At 34.9% G+C, this 24,586-nt stretch overlaps 3 protein-coding genes and 1 pseudogene across 3 annotated transcripts; 1 reads left to right on the top strand and 3 right to left on the bottom strand.

Moving 5' to 3' along the window:
* Window positions 1–623: 623 nt before the first annotated feature.
* LOC143532921 (uncharacterized protein C630.12-like) lies at window positions 624–5,403 on the bottom strand. The gene is made up of 13 exons (XM_077027825.1): window positions 5,190–5,403; window positions 3,278–3,337; window positions 3,019–3,197; window positions 2,799–2,934; window positions 2,610–2,706; window positions 2,468–2,527; window positions 2,275–2,375; window positions 2,165–2,199; window positions 2,028–2,085; window positions 1,861–1,935; window positions 1,622–1,770; window positions 1,114–1,359; window positions 624–1,026 (listed from the first exon to the last, which is right to left on the bottom strand). Exons 1-13 carry the CDS (start codon window positions 5,298–5,300, stop codon window positions 774–776), a joined length of 1,560 nt encoding a protein of 519 aa, XP_076883940.1. The 5' UTR covers window positions 5,301–5,403; the 3' UTR covers window positions 624–773.
* A 7,978-nt stretch (window positions 5,404–13,381) lies between these two features.
* On the bottom strand, window positions 13,382–14,802 carry LOC143532967 (mitogen-activated protein kinase kinase 5 pseudogene; annotated as a pseudogene).
* Window positions 14,803–18,146: 3,344 nt separating this feature from the next.
* Window positions 18,147–20,015, top strand: LOC143532920 ((R)-mandelonitrile lyase-like). The gene is made up of 2 exons (XM_077027823.1): window positions 18,147–18,219; window positions 18,344–20,015. The coding sequence occupies exons 1-2, from the start codon at window positions 18,147–18,149 to the stop codon at window positions 19,840–19,842; spliced, it is 1,572 nt and encodes a 523-aa protein (XP_076883938.1). The 3' UTR covers window positions 19,843–20,015.
* A 376-nt stretch (window positions 20,016–20,391) lies between these two features.
* LOC143532919 (uncharacterized) lies at window positions 20,392–22,119 on the bottom strand. Its single transcript, XM_077027822.1, has 6 exons — window positions 22,025–22,119; window positions 21,902–21,928; window positions 21,731–21,793; window positions 20,827–20,905; window positions 20,688–20,733; window positions 20,392–20,580 (listed from the first exon to the last, which is right to left on the bottom strand). Exons 1-6 carry the CDS (start codon window positions 22,061–22,063, stop codon window positions 20,571–20,573), a joined length of 264 nt encoding a protein of 87 aa, XP_076883937.1. The 5' UTR covers window positions 22,064–22,119; the 3' UTR covers window positions 20,392–20,570.
* Between the last annotated feature and the right edge of the window lie 2,467 nt (window positions 22,120–24,586).

Below are 24,586 nucleotides of genomic sequence, written 5' to 3'. Positions count from 1 at the left end.
TTGTGTTTTATTAAACACGCATACATATATGCCTAAAATAACTTTTTTAGACCTGCTACCGATACAGTTTTTTCCTGCTCTCCTTTGTCCAGTTTATCATGGTCTCGGTTACACATTTACTATCGTTCTTTCGGTTTTTTTGATTTTTCTTATCAAAGAAAGTTACCCTTTTGGGTTTTTGAGAGAAAAGTTGGAATCTTTTTTACGTGGACCGGAATCTTGGACGCCAAGGAACAATGCTCGGTTGAAGAGTTTGACATCAAGTTGGTTGCTTGAGAGGAAAGTTGTAGTATTAACATCTTTTGTTTGTTTAAGATCTGTAGATCTTTTTATTATCCAAAATGTATGATGAAAATTCAGAAAAAAAAATATATATCTTTACTGACTTGGATGTTATTTTTTTTTATTCAATTTTGTGTATTAAATGCAAAAGTCCATGACAGATAAAATAAAATTGTGCATTAATATGATTTTGTATCATTTTAAATGCAAAAGTCCATGACTGATAACATAAAAATGAACATTAATAAGATTTTGTAACATATTAAATGCAAAAGTCCATGACAGATAACATAAAAAAATTGTGTATTATAATTTGTAACATTTTAAATGCCAAAAGTCCATGCCAGATAACAAAAAATTGGGTATTAAAATGATTTTGTCACATTATAAATGCAAGAATCTACATTAGTACATTTTCATTTAAAATTAGAACAACAGTTCTACAACACATCATTACATGTCAGACTTTATAATATGTCAACCTTCTAACATCATTTATCGATCCAATCAGCGAACAGCAACATTATATAAATTGGCACATTAACTGCAGCAACAACCGATAACACTTGCAAAACCCGAACCAACCTCCTGATTACAAATCTAACATTTGATCTGTTGGTTTTAACCGCTCCCAATCTTGAACCGGCATCGGGTCCCGGTTGACCAACTGCATCTTGTGGCATTGAAACATTAACCTCTTGTGTTAACTGTTTTTTAGCTGCTAACCGCATCGTAGCATTACCTCTGAAACACAAAACACAAAAAACAAAAATCAAACACAATTTTTACCACAAGCTGATATTGGGTTTATACTTTTTTTAAGAATATTACCTTTCTACCCTCTCGGTTGAATGTGAAGGAACAGTCTTTAAGGGTTTTTTAATTAAATGCATTGTTCCTTCTGCGTCCCAAACCATTTCATATTCACAGTTTTCATCTTCATCTTTTTCTTTAATGTTACTTTTGAAAATGCCGAGAATGTTACGCGCGTTTTCACCAATATGTAGGTTGATGTTCAACCCGTTCGTTGGCCATACAAGAATCGCAACCAGAGTAACCACAAATAACAAGATATACCTGAAATTTTCACCAGATAACAAGAGTAACCAAAGAGATGTATTTGTATACAAAATAAACAAATTTTTAACCATTCATTTTTTTTATATCTTACAAAATTTTTGAATAAAAAAAGTGCATGATAGAAATGCAATTTTATTTGTCTTTCATGAATTTAAAAAAAAAAAAAAAACTATGAACAAATTTCATTTATGTAATCTACAGATGTGTAAGTCATGTGTGTGTATGTTATCATATATATAAGTGACTGAGTGTATTTTACCACATATAAATGAAAGTCTGTGCAGGAAGTAAACACAAACGAGTCGATACGGCATCAGATGCATTTGAAGTTGTAACTTTACTTGCAGTTAGTAACATAAAAGATGGATACAAGTTTCCCTGTTGCCAGCTAATCGTCCCGAGAGTATGCTACACAATATCAATAAATAAAAATAAAACACAAAACTTAACAAAAATCCAGAAAAAAAATGTGCATACAAAGATTAGAACATACATTACCTCTACTACAGCCCCGTGTTTGGCTATATGAGTAACGGTACACTGATCATGATCATGACCCGACAACACAAGTACCTGCCAATTTACATTTATACCCTCAACTAGTTTATTTACACAGTTTCCATCAATCAAGATTCAGATTTAACAGGAATAAAGAGAAAACATACGGGTTTGATGGAGTCCAGTAGTTTGTTTGTTGTTTCTTCTGTAACATAATTCTGATACCTGCATCAGTGTCATGTTTTTAAAATTGATCCTTAACTTAAAAAAAAAATAGAATAAGGAGAGAGTATGAGGAAGCTACATGATTTCATTATAACCGGTAGCCCGAGAAATTCTCTGAAACATGAAAAAATGAGGTTAATTTGAGTAAAGAGAATCTATATAAACTTTAACAATATTATTACTTATAACCTGATTTATAATCGGTGATGAACGTTTGGAACCGCAAGAAGTCCAGTCAGGTCTATAGAGTGGTATATGAGTTAATAACACCCTTGGAGGTAAGACAGAATCTATATAATTTAACCATATTATTAGTAATTTATTACACAAAAAAATATAAAAAAATGCAAAGTAGATAAACGTGCAAACGAGTGTGACATACCCCTAGACACATTGTTAACAAAAGTCCATGAAGCAGAGGTCTGGTATTGTTGTGATTGACCTGTGGATAACACATAATCACCATTTTCTATTTTTATTTTTACAATAAAAAAAAATGAAGTTTAATAACTGAACTTATTTACCATCTAGTGTCTGAGCATCGACAGCAACAAATTCAACTTCCCCGGCTCCAAAGTGATAGTTTCTTGAACCAAACACCTTTTCATAGCGGGTGATAACCTTTATTTAATTCAAAAGACATCGAAAACAAGTTATAAATCGCGTTACATCTTAAAATAATGCAATATTATCATATGAAAACATAAATATACCTCAGGCTTGTGAGAGTAATATGCTGCATAACCAATATCATGGTTTCCTGAAATGAAGTATACTCGATTATTTGTAACTCTTTCAAGATTCTTAATGTCAAAAATATGCCTAAAACGATTCAAAGAATCCTGCCACCTGTCACACCCAACAAAAAAAAATGATTTTTAACATCATAAAGTTGAAATCTTTACAAGAAAAAATATATCCTTTTGGTCTTACTCATCATCAGAAAGAACCGGGCCTCCATCAAAATAATCACCCAAAAACAGGACCATATCAGGTTTAAAAGGCATAACGGATGCCAGCATCGCTCGGCGCATGTAGATGTCGGTATAGAATTGTACAATCTCCAGAGTTAATGATTTGGGAGCTAGATTAAGTGATGTTCTATCCATGAGCTGTTAAGAACAGGGGAATTATGTTAAACACAACGGAGAAAGAAGTAAGTTATAGATTCTGTTCTTGAAATGATGAGTACCTGTGGATCGGCTATCACTGCAATTTTCACATAATCACTAGGATTGTTGGTTGTATCCATCTAAACATACCAATGAGAAAATGAGTTCGTTTAAATAAAGATGTAGACATCGGTTTGCATTTGTGTCAAAGATAGAGCTCAAGAAGCCAATAATCTTAAGCAACTATAAAAGAACATTTGTTCGAACTAAATTTGAATAAGTTTAAACTTTAAACAGTTACAGTTGTGATGTTCATACATTTTGAGAAACTGTGCTTGGTGACATTTTTTAAGAGGAACAAATTGTGCCATTTTTTTAACTGGACATATATATAACGGTTCAACAAGAAAAGTCTCGGGGCTCTGATTTTGACCCAACTATAGTAAATTATGCTACTTGTTTGAAGTGTTATAATTCCGAATCTAACAAAGTTTATTGTATGCATGTGGTTGAATTTGGTTAAAGAATAACCCAAAATAGTATTTCTAGAAATTGATGTGTAACTTTTAACCATTAAGAACCATGTAACACCGCGCCTCCCGGAGACACAAAGGGGCGAAATGTGGGTGGTGGTGGTGGTGGTAGGGGGGCGATGAATTATCGTCGTTGTGCTTCACCTTGTGTATTATTATTATTATAATTGTTTGTGTGTGGTGTATATATATATATATATATATATATATATATATATATATATATATTAGGCTACAACACCATTACACCCCTAAAACAAAAACACGCCCTTTGCTGACTGGGCGCCACATAGAGCAAAACGCCCAATTTTGTAGCCCCTCCACTACACATAGCCTAAACGGTTCACACAAGATTTTTCTTTGTTAACCCTCAATCTCTCAAGTGATCCACTGGTGAATATTATATAAACCTATGTCATAACATATGATCAGCTACCATTGTGCAACACTCGCACGAATTTCCTAATTTGGTTCCAACACTTTGTCACATCTAACTTCCTCCTTTGTAGGAATATGTGTTATTGACTTATTTCCATATTTAACTTTGTCTTATCAAGCTATAGCTAATGCCTAAAAATGGAAATCCAGTTAAATTCATGTCACTATAAAATTAAGCTAAGATCATCCATCCCACTTTCCTAAAAATAGAATAAAAACCAAAAGTCATATCAAAATTATCCATGTGGAAAAATCTTTGCAAAACAGTTACAACAAATTAAACAGATCCAGGAGCTTAAAGCATATACAATAACTGCCATAACTGTAAACTGTATGTAACAAAAACCTAGCAAGTTCAAGAACACCTTGATATCAACAAAAATCAACAATTTGTAAAGAAAAATTAATACTCAAGTCAAAATTAAGATATCTCCAAATGCAATAAGTGGGTCAAATTGGTAAAAAAAAATTAAAAAATTAAAAATAAAATAAAATAATAATAATAATAATAATAATAATAATAATAATAATAATAATAATAATAATAATAAATGGGTAAACTTATAACATTCCCAAGATTTTGAACTCAAATCTTGAATTCCAAACTTATAAAAAAATCACATTTGAAGTTAAAAAAGTTATTTAATTTATATAAATTTACTATATGGGTTACCCAAATCTACCATCCAAGAATCAAAATCATATAAAGGTGCAATCTTTAAATCAAGAAACTTGAGGTAAAGATTCAAGAAAATAGTTGCCAGTTGAAATTAATTACCGGCCATGAGCAGGTCCAGTAAGAATATTTTGAACTCAAATCTTGAATGGTAAACTTATACTAATATCCCATATAAAGTTAAAAAAAGTTAGTTAATTTATATAAATTTACTATTTGAGTTACCCAAATCTACCATACAAGAATCAAGATCATATCAAGATGCATACTTTAAATCAAGAAAATATCAAGAAATTTTAAGTAACGATTCAAGAAAATATATAGTTGATGGATGAAATTAATTACCGGCCATGGGCAAGTCCAGTAAGAAGGTATCCAAAATGCAAACTTTTCACCATAGAGAAGTGTAACAGCCCAGATGACACACAGCAACACTGTTAGATTTGATATATTCATCTTCTTCTTACTCAAACCCTTGTTCTTGTTATTGTTCTTGCTTGCAGAGTTGCAGGTTTCATGGTTTTTAATTTCAGATGTGGGGGTCTCCTTTTTCTTGTTTTTTACTTGATGTTATTATTATCACTGTTTTTAGTTAAAAAGAAGTCAAAGTCAACTATGGTTGTTATTTGCAGGTTAACCCTTTGATTGGATCATGGGTTGAGCTTGTTCTTGATAAGGAAAGAAATAAATAGTAGGGAGAATGGGTTTATGAAAATTGAATGTGCAAATTGTGAAATTTACTTTTAGTAGTTAGTTATAATAAAGGGAAAGTTAAATAGACACTTTTAACGGCCACAAACATAGATTTGTTTAGGTACTTCGTACGGGTAATCCAATGGTAAAATGTCACCACTAGCTGGCCTGACCCGGTCAGTCATACAGAGACCTTAAGCGTCTCCAGGTTATCTCCAGTTTCGGGAAAAACCCACTCGCCCGAAGGCTCACTTGTGGTAAAACCCGAACGTTCTCATGATCAAACTGGAGATTACAAATATCACAATCTTGCTTCATTGAGCCACACATGCTCATTCAAAGTGTTATTTGTGAGGATTGAACCTGGATTTCCATTGAAAAACTTAGACGTCTTACCACCGCAATATATTGAAATGGACTTCATAGATCATAGTTTATATTAAGAGTTTTTAGCTATGTGGATGAAAAACTATGAGATTAAAAGGCCATAACTCATAAGTGATTAGCTTTGTACATAAAAATCAGGATTCGTTTATACAAAGAGTTAATTGTACGAATGATGGTTGCGGCAAACTATAATTTACGGTCCACACTATTCATTCATAGGTAATACGTTTGTTTTTTTTGAAATAAATCTACCTACTGTATTGCATAGTGAATTAAAATATCTTAAAAAAATTTGTTTCACCACCTCTCTTACTAAACAAAGAAAGTCACCTAGACAACCATTTAACTTTTATTTTCTATTAAAATATCATTTACTTAACGAAAAATATCTATTACTTAAAACAATATTTTTGTATTTGTGATTAAGGTCCATAACTTTATTCTCACTTTTTTTAAGATTTAATAATATCATGCCTACGTGTTTTAATGATTTAGGGGCTTAAATATTATTAGAAGGGTGTAGTTACCGGAAAACAAAAACTAATTTCGTATAATAACACTTAATTTATTTATATTTTAATAAAAGAGTAATGGGTCATGTTGACTCGTTCACCAGACATAATAATTTCTTACTAAAGGTATGATATAGAAGTGACTGAATAAACTTAATTTGAAAAAAATAACTTATGCAAATTATAAACTTAATTATCTCAAAAAACTACACATATACCATGTTTAGTCAGCGTCCCTAATTATATATATATTTTACCCAAATGTCCATATTTATATAATACGTTTTGTTAGTACAACGAAAAAGATATACCCATATCTTAATAACATAGACGTGGGTAAAATTATGCAACAAAAGTTATTGTTAAAGTAAAAAATTTGAATTCCAATTAGGCCAGTTCACGAGCCGAGCCGAGCTGAGCCCGAGCCAGGGCCAGCTCGAGCTCGAGCTCAAAGTTCAATCGAGCTGGCTCAGCTAGAACTCGAAAATCACATCGAGCTGGAAATTTGAGCTCAGGCTTGGCTCGATTTTAACTCAAGCCAGCTCGGCTCGACTCGATTTGGCTCGAAATTAAATAAAAGTAACATTAAAAAAAATATGTTTCAAACTGAAAAATACAAGTCACAAATTCAACTTTCCAATCCAATATCAAAACAATCAAATAGACGATCCATTAATCCAAATTAATCAATCTTTCTAAAACAAACAACTTGATGTTAACCAAAACAAGATCTTTCAAATCTTCCTTCCATAATCTGCAAATGTATACAAGAAAAGTAAGATTATGAAACAAATCTAAAGCGTACAGATTTGTTTTTAATTAACAATTTGTAACAGATCTGGTCACAGATTGAGATTTCAAGAAACATATGCCAACTAACAAATACCTGATTTGGGAACTCGGACCATCAGTCCACCATCGTCGGAAACCTGAACCACGACCACCGTCGGAGAAAGGAGCGGCGAGCGGTGGAGGTGAAGGCCGATGAGAGCTGTAGAGTAAGGGAGCCAGAGATGAGGAGAGGAGCAGAGGTGAAAGACCACCACCGAAGGTCACCAACAACCGTGACTGACGGGAGACGGGACGAGATGGCCAGAGAAGGTGGCCGGCGATGGTGGCCCGATAGACGGGATCTTGTTTTAGTGAGAGAGAGGGAGCGGGACACAGATTGTAGTGAGAGAGAGATAGGCGCGATGTATATGATGTATATGATATACGCTATTAGGGGTTGTGTTATTGTGTATAACTATATATATATATATATATATATATATATATATATATATATATATATATATATATATATAATAAATTGAAATAAAATAGTTCGAGCCAATCGAGCGAGTTCGAGTCGAGTCGGGGCTAGCTCAGGCTCGGCTCGTTTAGAAATCGAGTCGAGCTAGGCTCGGCTCGTTTAAAATCGAGCCGATTTCGAGCGAGCTTTCTCCAAGCTTTTTTTGAACGAGTTTCGAGCGAGCTTCGAGCCTTGAACTTTTTAAACAGCCCTAATTTCAATAGATAACTTTAACATAATGAAGTCTCACTAATATAATTAACATCATATAACAATGAATGTAATTTTCTTTTATAGCATTATAAAATAAGTTTATAATATTTTTGATAATCCAATTTTATAAGAAATTATTATTTTAGAGTAATGACCAAGTACAATATGACTATGACAGAATTACAGAAATTGTTCTTTATGTATATACTAGATTTCAGTGGCTATCCTTTATCTTTAAAAATAACATAATATGTCCTTTACGTTTTCAAATGTTACACCATTTGTCCTTTGGCTCTAACCCAGTTAGTTTTTCTCGTTAACTCGGGTCACATGTCTTGCACATGAGGGCAAATTAGTAATTTCAGTGATTTATTAAAAAAACATTTAATAAATAGAAAAACAAATTATTATTTTTTATATATGTACACACAAACGTCATACACACACCATTACCACCGGCCACCATCAACACAACGACACCTTCATCGTTGTTTACTGCCATACCGTCATCTCAACCACCACCGTCACAGCCTCCTTCACAGCCTGAATCGATTTATGCAGATCCAAATTGAAACCCTATGGCCGTCGCAACCACCGTCAACATCCAAGCCTTAAACATGCGATCTCCTCCTTACACATCGCCTTCTTTGCCACCGTAACAGAATGAAAACCCTCACCAATTAACTCACCAGATCCATCGAAACGGAACTCTCTCCGAGAACAAACTACCACCATTTACCTAACAGTAGACAACAACTTCAAATTGACGGTCGATTTGATGATAATTACGTGTTCTAAGCATCAATTTTAGAAGACCCGTCTGATAAAATTTGAATTGGGGATCGACTGGTGTTTAATTTTATCATAAACATAATTTTATATGTATATGTAAGATCGGTTGGGTTAGGGTTTTGGATGGTGGCTGATGATGGAGGTTGTGAAACAACAGCTAGGGTTAGGATTTGGAATAGACGGTGGTGGCCGACCACGTTGCCAGCGACGGTGGTGGTGTGGGGGTGTGTGGTTATGGTGGTGGATCTGGTAGATGAAACTTGAGAGGGAGAGAGAGAGAGATTGTGTGAGTGAGAGTGATTTTATATTTTGTTTTCTTAATTATATTATATATGTTAAGTTTTTATCTATTTAAATATTTCAGTTACATGGTAAAATTACTAATTTTCCCTCATGTGCAAGGCATGTGACCTGAGTTAACGAGAAAAACTAACTGGGTTAGGGCAAAAGGACAAACAGTGTAACATTTGAAAACGTAAAGGACAAATTGTGTTACTTTATCTTCACTGAAATCTGGAGTAAACATAAAGGAAAATTTCTGTAATTTTGTCTAAGACTATTATATCATATATATTTAGTTCTAGCAAGCCATATTAATTTGGTTTATTTGTTTTTATGCTTTGTTGTAAATTTTACTAATCACACTCACTCTTTTAATTTCAGTGAGTTATAACCATCTTTTTAAAACATTATTGTTTTATTAGTTAAAGTACTTATGCGTAATTTTCACAATATCTTATATCAAAAAAGAGAAATCTGCAATTTGTCTCCTTGGTTTATATCGACGGGAGACGGAATAGCCCCTGAAAACTAATTTGCGCATTTTGCGCACCTGTGTTTACTGGGCGGGTTTTTTTGGCTCCCTGCAGTGTTTATTATGAACAGATGACTCCCTGCAGTGTTAAATAATTTGTTAAATGACCATTATACCCTTAATCTTCATCTTCATCATTAACATTCAAACATATTAAGAACATCAACACATAAACCCAGAAAATCAAAACACATAAACCCAGAAAATCAACAACATCAAGAACCTTAACACAAACCCAAAAAGTCAAGAACATCAAAAACACCATCTCCTTCTAAGAACCCTAACCCATAAATCTTATACAAATACATAAATTAACATCATCATTCAAACACAAACTCATATCTTCATCTTCTTCACCCGCAACCCATCACCGCCGCCGTCACCACCATTCCTTCGCCACACCACCACCACCGTAGCCGGAAAATCACGAACATGTTGCCGGAAATCAACATACCCACTACTCATATCTTTATCTTCATCACCACCACCCATCTTCTTCACCCGTCACCGTTGCCGTCGCCGTACCTCTTTGCCGGAAAATCGGATTCCGGCCATCGGCTGCCGGAAAATCGGATTTCGCCCCTTTTCACATCTTCAACATCCATCATCACATCACTATTCACCAAACACCATGCGCTACCATTATTGCTCACCAAAGTGGCATCACCATATTTCTTTTCAAATCTCATCCACACCTTAGATCTAGATCTATGCTCTTTTTGTTAAAATTCTTGTATAAAACTTATGGGTTTGGTGGTGGGAAGTTTTTCGGTGGACGACGACGGCGATGGTGGCGACTGGGAAGGGATGAGAGAGTTGAGAAGATGATGATAATGGTTGAGATGATGATAATGATGATGATGATGAGCTGCTAGTATTATTATTATTATTACTATTATTGTTATTATTATTAGATTATTATTATTAGATATTATTATTATTATTTGTCTAATTACTAAAATACCCTCAACCAGGGGCTCAATACACTCAACCAGGGGCTTATATTACAATTATAAAAAACATAAGGGTAGAAACTTCGCAAATTAGTTTTCAGGGGTTAACCCATCGCACGACGATATAAACCAGGGAGACAAAATGCAGATTTCTCTATCAAAAAATTGCTTTACGATTCCTGAACTTAATTACTGAGTGTTAAAGCTTTCTTTTTTTTTTAATTCAATTTGTGCAATACATGAGTTTCTAACTTAGTTATTCCTATAAAAGCATTGTTATAATGAAATCTCTTTGAAATTTTAATGTTAAATAACCTAAAAAGCATTGTTTGTTTGTTTTTCTTCTTTTTTTTAACAACTAAATGTGTATTTTGTATAAATTAAATCATTGATCTCCTATTCTACATTATAACCATCTTACTATCACATTAAAGTGGGAAATGAATTTTATAATAGCGTTGTTAATATATCATTAATGTATAAGAATGTTTAGTATTTTAAGTATAATCTATTTGAGTTAATATTGATACAACAAAGTTAAGCGGAAAAAAAAAAACAGACATCTGTGTCCACTTCTTTTCTTGTCGTTCAACTAACTTCAACTTTATAAGTTTTCTCTAAATCTCAACTTATTGAGATCAAAGGTATAAGTTCATATGCTTCGTATGATAATTTTCATTTGTATTTGCGCCCTGATAGTTTTATTTTAAGATTTTGGATAAAAAGAATGTTAACATTTGTAGAACGGTTACACCTATGTATGTTGTAACACCTCGAAAATATTTTTAACGGGTTTTGGAAGAAACACTAGAGTGCTTAGTTCAAGCGTGACCACACACAGCTTTGGCTTAAAGGTTGTCGAGATAGCAAGGCTAGTGACTGAGAAGTTTTGACCGGCGTGCCCACGCTTGTGCAGAAGCACATGCTACAGCTTAAGCATCTTGGTGCCTAAGACCTAAGGGTAGGATCGGTCGCGCCTCTCTGATGATCACACCCTGTTAGTGGGTTTTGACATGTTTTGTTTTGATTGGACTTTATGGTGACTCGTGTTCGTAAGGGGCACTTGGTTTACACTTAATTCAGCCACAATTACACCTTAACCACCCTTTAATCACTCTTACACGAGTTAAGTGTGTATTCTTAGTGTTCTTTGATGAAAAGACTCCTGATTCAATGGGTAAGTTATCTAAACTCCACACCTCTTTGGATTAAATAGTTATGGTGGGTAAAAGATATATTATGGTAAATCATGGCTTCATCAATTTTACCTTAAAAAAACAAGTTAAAAGTAAAGTAATTCATTGGTAGTCATAAGATTTTCAAAATTCTAAAAAGAAAGCGGTTAATAAAGTATGAAGGACATAACTTGACCCAATGTTTAGTGACCAAGGTCTCAGATTAAAAATAAAAAAAAAAATCAATTGTCAAGTTGCCAACAAATGGGTGATAAATAAGTTCAGATACCTATCTATCAGATCTATAAAATTACAAGGTTTTATTTATTAATAATAACACGTAGAAAAGTTAAGTCGTCTAAATTGTATTTAATTACATCATATCTAATAAGTCAAGTCATGCTATTGAAAAGTTTAATTGTCACAGTGAGAATATACACTTAGTCAACATATAATGATTATATTATCTTAAACCGTGGTAAAACTGGAACCCTTAACCACGATGGTTTAACACCTTTCAAGGAATCAAAACACTCGATGATGCCTCTACATCAAGAATGAGCAATTTCGTACAAAACATCATTATTCTTATTTCATGTTTCGGTATTGTTAACGCCGATCTCACCTCCCCTCCTCACAGTCTTCATCCGTAAACGTTCATTCCCACACCAATCGCGTCGACACACATATGGCAAACAAACAGTGTTGTAGAAATCGCTAGTCGCTAGTCGGGCGTTGGGGTGAGGACTAGCGATTAATCGAGATTCATCGGATCCGACTTTAATGTATAATTTTCAGTTTATATATACACGAACACATTTTTATATGTAAAATCAGTTTTGTACATGTACAAACATATTTATGTTAGAATCTCGCTTGAAACCGTTGGTTTTTTTTTGCTAGAACCTCACAGGAAACCACCGATATTGGTTGGAATCTCGCTGAAACCGCTAATATTGGTCGGAATCTTGCCAGAAACCGCCGATATTTGCCGGATTGACCGGAAACCGCCGATTTTGGCCATTTGACCATTGACCGATTAATTGGTCCAATAGCCCAAAAATAATCAGTGAAATAGAAACTAGCACTCTTCTCACCCTTCCTAACATTAACTAACACAAGTTCCGGCCAGCAGCTCGGAACCGACGACCACCAAAAACCACACCGCCACCATATACAACATCCATATATATCTATCTATCTATCTATCTATCTATCTCTCATAAGCTCCAACGGCTCTATTTTATCCACCCAATGCCCAGCAGCTCTTTCGAGCCCCGTGGTCTAGCTCGCCCCTCACCTTCACGCGCCCGCTCGTGTGAGGGTGGTAATGGTGCGCGCGGCTGCTACCTAGATCGCGCCCCACGAATCTCGACCGATTACCCTCAGCGTTATATTGAATTAAAGCATGTGATTTTCTCAATTAAAGCATGTTTTGAATCTTTTGAAACAAAACCAATGATTAACGTGACTCACAAATTGACAAAATAAAGTATCAATTTGCTTTTTAAACTTTATTATCGTATCATTATTGGGGCTGCAAAAAGATTGGATATCATCTTTCTCATCCATTGATTCCATCACAATCATCAACCCTAAATCATAAACAACTGCTGCCAATAATAGCATGGATTATGATGTTAATCATCTAAAACTCAAATCAAAATAACACAGATTGCCAATTAAAATAGACTCCTAAACAAGTAATAACCCCAATTCATTAGCATCAAAGATGATCAGTTGATTTATAGCAACACAGATAATTCTCATTTCTCTGGTTTCTTGTTTCTAAAATCCAAAATTACAACAAAAACTATAAACTTACGTCGAAAATTACGACGAAAAGCGCGGAGGAGGCAACGGATACGCCGAATGCACCTGATTATTATTATTAACAAACGGATGCCGTAACAGCTGCGCAGCCGTCCACCTTCTCGCCGGATCTCGTTGCAAACAACACGAAACAAACTCCCGAAACTCACGAGATGCAGTCGCTGGAGCTTCCAGCGGCTTCGACATACAAATCGCACACATCAAACTCGCCCAATCGCCCTGTCTACCAACCGCAAACGGAAACCGCCCTAAATAAAACTCCAAAATACTCACACCAAAACTCCAAATATCTCCGGCATAACCGTCATATATCCCGTGGTTTAAATCGGTATTTATACGTTCCGGACTCATATACGCAATCGTACCGACAGACGAGTTACACGGATCCATCGTCTGCGCTAATATTCTCGAAACACCGAAATCGGCTATTTTCACTTGTTTTTTGGAATTAATTAACAAATTCGACGGTTTAATATCACGATGAACAATTTTCCGACGGTGAAGGTAATAGATCCCAGAGAGTACCTGACGAGTGACGTCAGCTAACGACGGTTCGTGCACGATGTGTTGACCTTCAAGCGAACCGCCGTCCATATACTCCAGCAGCACCTGGATCTCACCGCCGTGATCGAACATATCGTGACACTTCACGATGTTTAAATTATCAACGTCGCGTAAGATCTCGATTTCGCGGCAGATCTGACGGCGTACAGCGTCCTCGTGGTTGCCGTAGATCACTTTTAACGCGAATATCCGGCCGGTGGGTGTGTGGACGACTTTGTAGACGGTGCCGCCGCTGCCGCGGCCGATTCGGTTCATCCGATTGAGTTCCGAGAGGTTGAAAACCTGTGGTTTATTATTATTATTATTAGTTAGGGTTTTGGAGGTGGAGTTAGGGTTTGATGACGGTGGGAGAGGTAACGGCACGGCGATTTGAGGTTCGCGGTGGGGTATGGGTAGGGTTAGGTCGGGACGGCGGCGTTGGCGGTTGACGGAGCGGTTGGCGGCGGCGGAGGACGGTGGTGGTGGTTGGATTGGGTTCATGATATGGGGGAGTGAAATGACGGATTTAGCCCTGGATGGGATTAAAGTGTGTGTGTGTGATGATTGATTGAGAGATGTGTGAAATGACTAATAAGGGTTTGGAAAATGAGGTTAATGGAACGACGACGTATGAAGGTGCTGGGAAGAAAGGAGGAAGAGAAGAAGATGAAGGAAGACGCGGTTCATATATGTACTACTACTATGACTACAAGTCAATAAGTCATAACTTGGTTTATGGGATTATTATTGTATTTTATAAAAATGTTTAAAAGTCATCAAATATTAATATTAATATTAATATTTTCAATCAAATATTATTTTATTTTTCTAACAACCTCATTATACAAACCACACATGGATAAGTTGGTGGTGTTTGAGAGGAAGCCGGTTAACTTGAATAATGTGATCGGTGTAATCAATATACTAGGTTAACATGAGAAAGGTGATGTGGTTTTACGTTTAATTTATAGGCCACAACAAAATGGCCGATTTCGTCTTTTCTTCAAGCTTTATGGTTTTTCATTAGGGACCCTCGTTTTCATCATAGGTGTAGGTTAAAAAGGTTGTGAGTTTTCTCTTTTGAGACTTGGGTGCAAAGTTCTTGCTTAGTCTATCCATTGTGGGCGTCTTGAGGGGCTATTTGGGGTACAACATTGGGGAGGAACAACGGCGTAGGGCGATTTGGTAGGGACGGTGTTGTGAAGAAGAGTGATTTGGGGGAGAAGGTGGGCCATCCAACTTTCTCTCCCTCTCTCTCTCTCATACATATATAATGAGGCAACAAAACACAGCAAAGCGTTATAGAGAGGGGTTTCAAAGCCCCGTTTTCTATGTGGCAATGACGTGAAGGTGCTATGTCACCTTTTCACAGCGAACATCCTTATGGCCTTGGCATTGATTGTGATTAACATGTTGCTAGGATATACTTATATGCATAAAAAGGGAAATCAACATTGGCATAGGTACATAGGTATAACCGGTGTCGTGCTGTGCTTAAGGCGCTTAACCGACATATTTCTTTCACACGATTTTGTATAGGACGTATAGCATGGGAATTTCGAACAATCCAATTTTTTTAATGATGGAATCCATCAGTTTTTCAAAGAAAAAGAAAATTGAATCCATTCCTATGAAAATAATCGGTAAATGATCAACTTACCACCCTTCCTTTCGAAGGAATTCAAAAATACTATGATGGCTCCATTGCTTTATATATTATTATATTATATTTTTTTGTCTGTGATTTGTCTGTCATTCAGCAATCCCAAAGTTGCTTTTATTTGATCAAATAAACTAAGGAAAAAAGAATTATTTTTTTCGCTCCATAACATAAATAGAAATATTGTTAAGAGACCTCTGGTGTTAAAAAAGTTTGTGACGCTGAACTGGACTTCCAAAATAAGAAAATAGGAAATTCATTTATCTAGTCATCTAGGCATTAGCTATTAAAGTTGGATAAATGTAATTATAAAATCCAAAATTTGATTTTTGTTCAGTATATGAAACCATACCAACACAAATTAAAGGGAAACATCCATCATAAAGAATAAAATATTCTTACACGTTACATCTAAAATTCATGATGCCACATTATGTCTTGGTAGATAGTAACAATGAAACATCATGTCTTGTTTTATAGTGAACCGACGACATTTTTGAATTATCGGCCATAAGGTAGTTCACGTTTTGATTGTTGTGTGTTTTTCTCATTTGATAATTGTTAATCTATATTTTATATTTAAAGTTAGAAAAGGTTATTTGTATTCGAATAAATTTGTTAAACTTGAAAGCGTGTGATATTCCAAAATCCAATTGATCCTAATAGAAAAGTTAAGGGGAGTCAGGCCGCATGCGGCAAGCCCAAATCGGGTAGCCTCTGGCGCTCGCCTAAACCAGTGTCGGCTCTTAGTCTTCTTGTTGGGTGCTCGGCAGTATGGCTCGGCTACTTCTTGTCGTTGAAAGAAGAAGAGAGACAGAGCACTTGTTTGTGCGTGTAGAAGCCAGAGAGAGAGAGAGAGAGACCTCGTTGTCGGAAAAAGAAGGTCTGCAGGTTCCTTCGGGTACCTCTAAGTTGTCACCCTTTGGTTGGATCTTCGACGAGTTTCTACAGTGAGCCACTTTGCCAAAACTCTGTTGATAAAAATACGCCATTAAATAGCTAACCAACACTAAGAGCAAAAGAAATTATGTGTTTGCCTTGATATAAAAACTTGTTTAAATATGATATATTAGCTATGTATTTATGTAAAACTAAGTCAATACTGTTGAAGTTGATATTTGTGGGGAAAAAATGAGATAATCTAAATTCCATATTTTTGGGTGTAGACTAGTTCAACTTTTACCAACATACATCAAAAATGACAAAAACATATTTGTCATTTAAGGAAAAATGTTAGCTTGTGTACAATATAAACAATCTTTTAATGATATAACTTTTCTTTTATACCTTTTAGTGATATCACATCTTAGTTATTTTAAGTAAAGAATGGGAATGGTTTATAAAAAAAACGTGATAAATGAAATAAGTCTTTATTATTTGTTATTTAGTTTTTATTAATTTATCATATCTTGTCACTCAAGAGCATGGTGGAAAAAGTAGAGGGGAATGCCCACTTGTGTATAGTTGTTACTAAAGTCATTATTATTTAATTAATACGTGCTTCAATTTAAAAGTCATGAGCATTTTAATATTATGAGTAGTTTTTTTTTTTTTTTTTTTATAATTCTTCATTTACGTCAAAATTGTTATATTTTCGTTTAAGCAAGAAATCCTATCATGCAAGCATAACTTACACGATTCGTTAGTTAGTATTGTGAGAAAATGATAAATAAAAGATATTTTATTTATTGGTGAACTAATTAACTAAACAGATTATTAAGACCAAAACTAAAATTACATATTGGATCCTAGTGAAAGTCTTATAACCACTCGCATAAGGTTATAAGATTTGTATAGTTTCAGCAAGTGGCGAAACTTGGACTAAAACATAGAGATGGCCGGACAAAAATACGCACAAATTTCTTCATAAACGGCTCAAAATTTCGGTCAAAAACGTGTAGATTTACACTACGTAAAAAAATTTTCAGACGAAAAGCAGACGAATTTACACTACTGCGTAGAAAAACAGAGGGGTCCGGGTGACCCCTGGCCATAACAATGCTTCGCCAATGGTTTTAGCTTTTTGCCAGACATTATTGATCGTTAAATATACACTTGTATATCATATAGATGTATTTGAGTCATATATCGTAATATAGATACCATGCGTACAAGACTATTGTCAAATATACAATTGTATATCATATAGATGTATATGAGTCATTTATCGTAATATAGCTATACGAGACATACAATTCTTCATTGATGAACAACTGAGCATTACGCACCTCTTACTATACGATCTTTGATCTGGCAGGGCCTATACAGCTCGTATAATCATATATACATCAGCACCTTCTCTCCTCTAGTTCCAAATATTTAATTTACTGAAAACTAAAATGATAGGATGCATCTCCTAACTGACTTTCCCGCCAAAACCTGAACTCAATATCATCATCAACACTTGAGATCTTGATCTAAAATCCGCCATTAATGGAGTCAATCATCTTCATCCTCTGCTTCACATTCATCATCTCTTCTCTAATTCCATCAACCTCATCTCAAAGTAAGCATATTCACATTTCACACTATATATATAACTAATTTCACTCATCATATTCAAGTTATTATTATTAATATTAATCTTATTAATCAAATTTATGCTAAATTAAATTAAATTAAAACACCAGGTCCTCCGTACACAAAATTCGTCGTCAACGCAACGGACCTACCACCGGAGGACTGGTTCGACTACATAATAATCGGCGGCGGCACCGCCGGCTGTCCGTTAGCCGCCACAATATCCTTCAACCACCGCGTACTCCTCCTCGAACGAGGCGGAGTACCGTACACAAACCCTAACCTCATGAAACAAGAAGGCTTCATCTCCACACTCCGTCAAATCGACAATTCACACTCTCCGGCTCAATCCTTCACTTCCAAAGAAGGTGTTGTCAGCGCCAGAGGCCGAATCCTCGGCGGCAGCAGCGCGATTAACGCCGGCTTCTATAGCCGAGCAGACGACGAGTTTTATAACAAGTCAGGTATTAATTTTGAAATCAGTTCACTTGAACGGTCTTATCAGTGGATTGAGAAGGTTATAGTGTTTGAACCGGAGTTACAGCCGTTACAGTTAGCGTTACGTGACAGTTTATTGGAAGCAGGTGTACGGCCGTTTAACGGTTACACTTTAAAACACACTCACGGTGTTAAAATAGGTGGTTCTACTTTTAACAGCACTGGTCATAGACACAGTGCTGCAGATTTGTTAAACCTAGCTAGAGATAATAATATTGTGGTGGCGGTTTTCGCTACTGTGGAACGGATATTATTCAGTAACACAATTGCCACTGGCGTTGTGTTTCGAGACACTGCGAACCGGTATCATCGCGCGTTGTTGAGGAAGAAAGGTGAGGTGATTGTTTCTGCTGGTGCAATTGGAAGTCCTCAGTTGCTACTGTTAAGTGGGATTGGACCTAGGGGTTATCTTTCGTCTTGGGGGATTCCGGTGGTGTGTGATTCGCCATCGGTAGGGAAGTTTTTGTATGATAATCCGCGGAATGGAGTGTCGTTTCTTTCGCCGAGTTTACTGGAGCATTCTCTCATACAGGTAGTGGGCATTACGGATTCCGGTGCTTACCTTGAAGCGTCGTCCACTGTGCGCCCGTTTCACCCGCCGGTTCATTCGAATTTGAATTTCAGACGGCAGCATTCTGCTCAGTGGTACTTTAGTGTGGCTAATATAATGGAGAAGATAGTTGGACCGGTGTCGGCTGGGTCGCTTCGGTTGGCTTCGACGGAGATTACGACAAGCCCGAATGTGAGGTTTAACTACTTTAGTGATCCGGTGGATTTGGAGAGGTGTGTGAATGGGACGCGTAAGATTGGGGAGTTGCTTAAGACGCAGGCCATGTCAGAGTTTAGGTTTTGGAACTGGCCTGGTGCGGAGTTTAGGTTTGTGGGTCAGCGGTTACCGGATGACCAGTCGAGTGATGAGGAGATGGGTGCGTTTTGTAAGCAGACGGTGAACACGATATGGCATTATCATGGTGGGTGTGTGGTGGGTGAAGTTGTGGATTCGGAATTGAAGGTGATTGGTGTTGGTTCGCTTCGGGTGATCGATGGTTCAGTGTTCTCGATTTCGCCTGGGACTAATCCACAGGCTACTCTTTTGATGCTTGGCAGGTAAGTTTGTGTATGATTCAAGTGCTGTTGGATGGTTTTGGTTACATAATTGTTGGTTTAGATGTTGCAGGCATAATTGTTGGTTTTTAAATGTTGCAGGCATATGGGGTTGAAGATTCTAAGAGGAAGAGTGCAAAAGGCAAGTGCTTGATTTGTTCATGTTGTTATTTGTTAATATTACACCACTTGTTTCTCCATCAGTTGCATAAATAATCAAAAAGGTTTATACTCATTATCTTTTGCCTTGGTTCAGTTGTTTTTTTTGGTGAACATGATCATCAAGAAATCTATGAAACTGAAGATTCTTAATCATGGTTTTTCCATGATTTTTGATGTTCTTACAATGTGTTTTATGTCCAGCTGAGGTAGCCAAAGTACTCAAACAAAACCTTTAAAAGTAGGCGGCTATATGGTTTTTGACTTTTAGCCCGTTAAAGACCACCTAATTAGCGCAAGTTGCATTTATACAGTCTCATCGACTGGTTAGCAGGGGATGATGAGGCCTGGTGACGGGTTTACAAAGTTATAAGAAAAATATTCAAACAAAATGCGCTTCTTAATAAAACTGGCTCATATCCAAAAGTTTTGTGTGCTTACAAACCTACAAACCTAAATGCAATCTAAAACATTTCTCACAAGAATCCCTAATTAACATTCATCAAAACAATGTCTTAACATAAGTTGCAAATCTTCGTTTCAGCGCCTACCATCCTCTCATGCAAATGCATCTTGTTACTTTCCCCTGTGCACACAATGAAAAACAAAGGGATGTCTGTCACTTACGTAAAGTTAAAATCGACAGTGTGTGTGTTGACTGTGTGTGTGAAAGCGAGAGAACAAGTAACATACGCGTTCATCATGAGAGTGATGTTATCCCCTTTTAGCAGAATCCTGCCTGTAGACATTCAAAAGTTGCAATTTTAGAAAAAATATCCAACAACGCACAAAAAAATAAAACAGGTATATGTAAAAGCAAGATATGACAAACCTAGAGCCTTTCTGGTCTTCTTCTTTATGCTGACTTCCTCAGCCTCATCAAGAACAATATTCATGTACTCATCAAACCCCTACATCAAATCACCAACACGTTATATTTCATTTGAAAATAGGGAATATGGTCACAATAATAGTCATGACATGTCTTTCTGTTAAAACAACTTCTGTATATTGCACACACCCGCTTCGTATCTCTTGTTTTGTTAAAAAAAACATGTTTCTTCAAGAACAATTTAAAGAAAACATGAGAAACTAGACATAAAAGTATGCATGACAACTAGAGCAAAAATCTAATAACTTTAGAAAACATGTTTCTTCAAACCGGATGCTTATCAGTCCACTGATATGACCAGTTTCAAAAATCTAATAACGTTATAGATAATTTAAAAAATATATACAATAAACCAAAATGGAACTATTTATCTTTTGGTATGGATTTGCAATGTTAACAAAAAACTCAACAGATCCAATCTCTAACCAGCCAATTAGAATAGACTCAACTGGACCACCAGTTCCCGGTCCAGTCGGCCAGTTAGAATCCGAAAGCAATGAACTACACGGAAATCATCTATCCCTGAAAGAAACAACATTTTAAAAACAAAAGGCATACTTTGATTGTTGATGTCAATACAGTCATCTATAAGTTAATTTGTAAACTTACTGCTTTGTATTCTAGTCCTAGCATCCGGTACAAAACAAAATACGGTCAAAAGCTTCGAGTTTACATAAACTTCAAAGAAACAACCCCTTTTGCTTTCATACCATGAATTCATAATCACAATTAAGTTAAAATATTATTCTTTTTAAAATTAGGGTTTAGCAATAGAAGATCCCAAAACCCTAATAAACATATAATTGGCCTAACAAATGAAAGCAATAACAATAAGAGCACTTACAATAATGCGGCCTTCAATCCTCAAATCCTTCTGCTCAAACAACCATATCTGTATACGAGCTTTCTGTACCATCAATTAAACAAACAAATCATCCAACAAAATTGCAATAATAATAATAATAATAACAACAACAACAATAATAATAATAATATAGGTTGTAGCAATACTTACACTCTGAAGGAACCTAAAGATGAGATTCTGCAGGCAACAAAGCAACAATAATATTGAAACTGAATCAGTGAGTAAAATAATTAGGGCAAAATTGAAACTGAAACAGTGAGAAGTGCAACATACGATTGGTTGCGTCATAATCCTCTGGACTTTGGTAGCCATGGCTGCTGATTTGTTGTTGTTAGCTGTTGTCTTCTTCGATCTCGCAGATGAAACCCTAGGTATATTAGTAGAGCTTGTACCGTGAAGTCGTCGATGAAGGGTGTGTTTGGGACTTGCTTATTTAAGTAAAAAAAAAAGACTTTTTTTGTTAAAATAACTTTTTAACTTATGAATTGTTTAACAGAAGTTTAAAAAAAATTGTTTTGACTAGCGTATTACGATAGACAGACGGGTAAGCGCGGACAACAAGCTGCGCTATCACCTCGTTTTAAATGACAGGCAACAAGAGACAAGTTAGCACACAACAAATAAAAGGATCCAATTAGTTTTTTTTAATGGTTTTAGTGCAAATATTTGTCTGGAGATTTCGAAAGACTTACCATATGCATATTGTCTACCCTACCCGAGTTTGAATCCTAAAATAATAATTATTGACTGCTTATTAATTATTAATTAATTTCTATATATTTATACTATATATCGTAATTTTAATATGTAAGACGACTGAATTTTGGGTTGTTCGATGAAATAAATGTATTATTTGGTGATAGTTATCAAAATTTAATATATATAATAAATAAAATTATAAAACTAATAAACTTATTTAGCCTCGTGAATCAATTTGAGCACGATAATTGAGGTTTGAACTCGCTTATCCTGCAAACTTATTTTTAAGTTTGTGCTTGTTTAATCTAAGATTTCGAGCTTTTAATAAGTTGATCCTGAGTAGCTTGCGAACGACTTTACTCAAGTGCACCTGTATATATAATAATGTGGTTACGAAAAAATATGTTTATAATGATATACTGATATATGTGCCAAGATATGGAATTTGATTCACGTTTATTTTTTATTTGTCGTGGCACTTTTAAGATATATATCAACTATATGAAAAACAAATGTTTTATTGTATTTATTTATTATGGGCATATAAAATAAAACTTTCAGGAGTACTAGAGTACACTAGTATAAAAACTAGATAATCGAATTTTATTTTGTATCATCTATTATGGGCACATCATCGAATATTATTTCTAGAATTAACGAGTAATAAAGAGTAGATAATCAAATCTATTAGAGATAAAAAAAAAAGTATTTAAAGGTAGATACTCAATTTTGATAAGCATATAATTTATTCATCCCATGTTTCTCAAACATTATTTTACCGGGGGTAAATGCTACCATGCAAATAAGGATGGGCGTATCTTATGACTATATTAGTGAAATTATTTTTACATAACCAATGCAAGTATAACATTTGTATTAAAATAATAAATTCATGATTTTCTCCATAAAATTAAATACTTTCTTATTTTACATTAAAAAGGTAAAAAAAATAAAATACATATACTTGTGAAATTTTAGTAAATGAAACTGATGTCATACTAGGTTACATTATCAAAATGTTGCAAAAATCCATCGCACAAGAGTTCCTTATAGTTGATTCATGAATATCAAGTAGAAAAACTGAGCCAAGCAACAATGAATATTGCAAAACAAGAACATCATTAGTCTTATTAGACTAAGAAGATATTTCATTATCTGACCAAGCTTCGATGTAAAAATAACCATCCATTTAACATTTGATGAAGATAAATAACGGAGTGGTATTTCTGGTGTTTATGATGTAACTAGAGAGACACATATCATCACTTGTAACCTAGTTTTGAAAAAAAAAACAGTATATTTTTTAATCAACTTGTAAAATACGTTATGATGTACTTTTGGTATTTTATGATATAACTATAGAGACACATGGGGTGTTTGGCCTAGCTTTTTTAACCAAGCTTATAGCTTTTCTAGCTTTTTTTACAAAATAAGCTTAACTTGGTGTTTGGCTTAGCTTTTTAAGCTTATGCTTATTAGTTTATATAAGCTCATTTGAAGAAGCTTATATGAAGATAGTTTTTTAGCTTATTTGATAGAAGCATATTTGTTTAAGGGTGTAAATTACTCATTTGTTCTCAAATTGTGGTGGGTTAGTAATTATTACTCTAACAAATTAAAGAATGTTGGATTTAACAACTTATTAACGCTCATAATTAACTTGTAAAATATAAGCTAAACCAAACACTTAAAAAAAACTTATCAAATAATAGAAAAAAACTATAAGCTAATTTTATATATAAGCATAAGCTTAAAAATAAAAGCTAGGCCAAACACCCCCACATATCAACACTAACCTAGTTAAGAAATCAACAGTATATTTTTTTAATCAACTTGTAAAATACGTTATGATTTAGAAAAACATGACAATATACGATTTATTTGCAAGGTTTTGTCCTTTTTACATTTTTGAAGATTACTAAATGAGAACTTGATCACCAAGAAGGGTCACGAGTCATGACTATCTAGCATTCAAAGTGCATATAATGTTGTACACATACATTAAATTTTTGAAGATTACTAAATGAGAACTTCTTGATCACCAAGAAGGGTCACGAGTCATGACTATCTAGCATTCAAAGTGCATTTAATGTTGTACACATACATTACAAAGTTTTTTTTTATTCTACAAAGCAT

The sequence above is a fragment of the Bidens hawaiensis genome, unplaced genomic scaffold (genome assembly GCF_021521415.1).
Source record: "Bidens hawaiensis isolate Kalapana, Puna unplaced genomic scaffold, B.hawaiensis_p1.1 tig00009570_1, whole genome shotgun sequence".
Taxonomy (NCBI): Eukaryota; Viridiplantae; Streptophyta; class Magnoliopsida; order Asterales; family Asteraceae; genus Bidens; species Bidens hawaiensis.
Note: the sequence above shows the minus strand (reverse complement) of the source record. Positions and strands in the feature narration are given on the sequence as shown.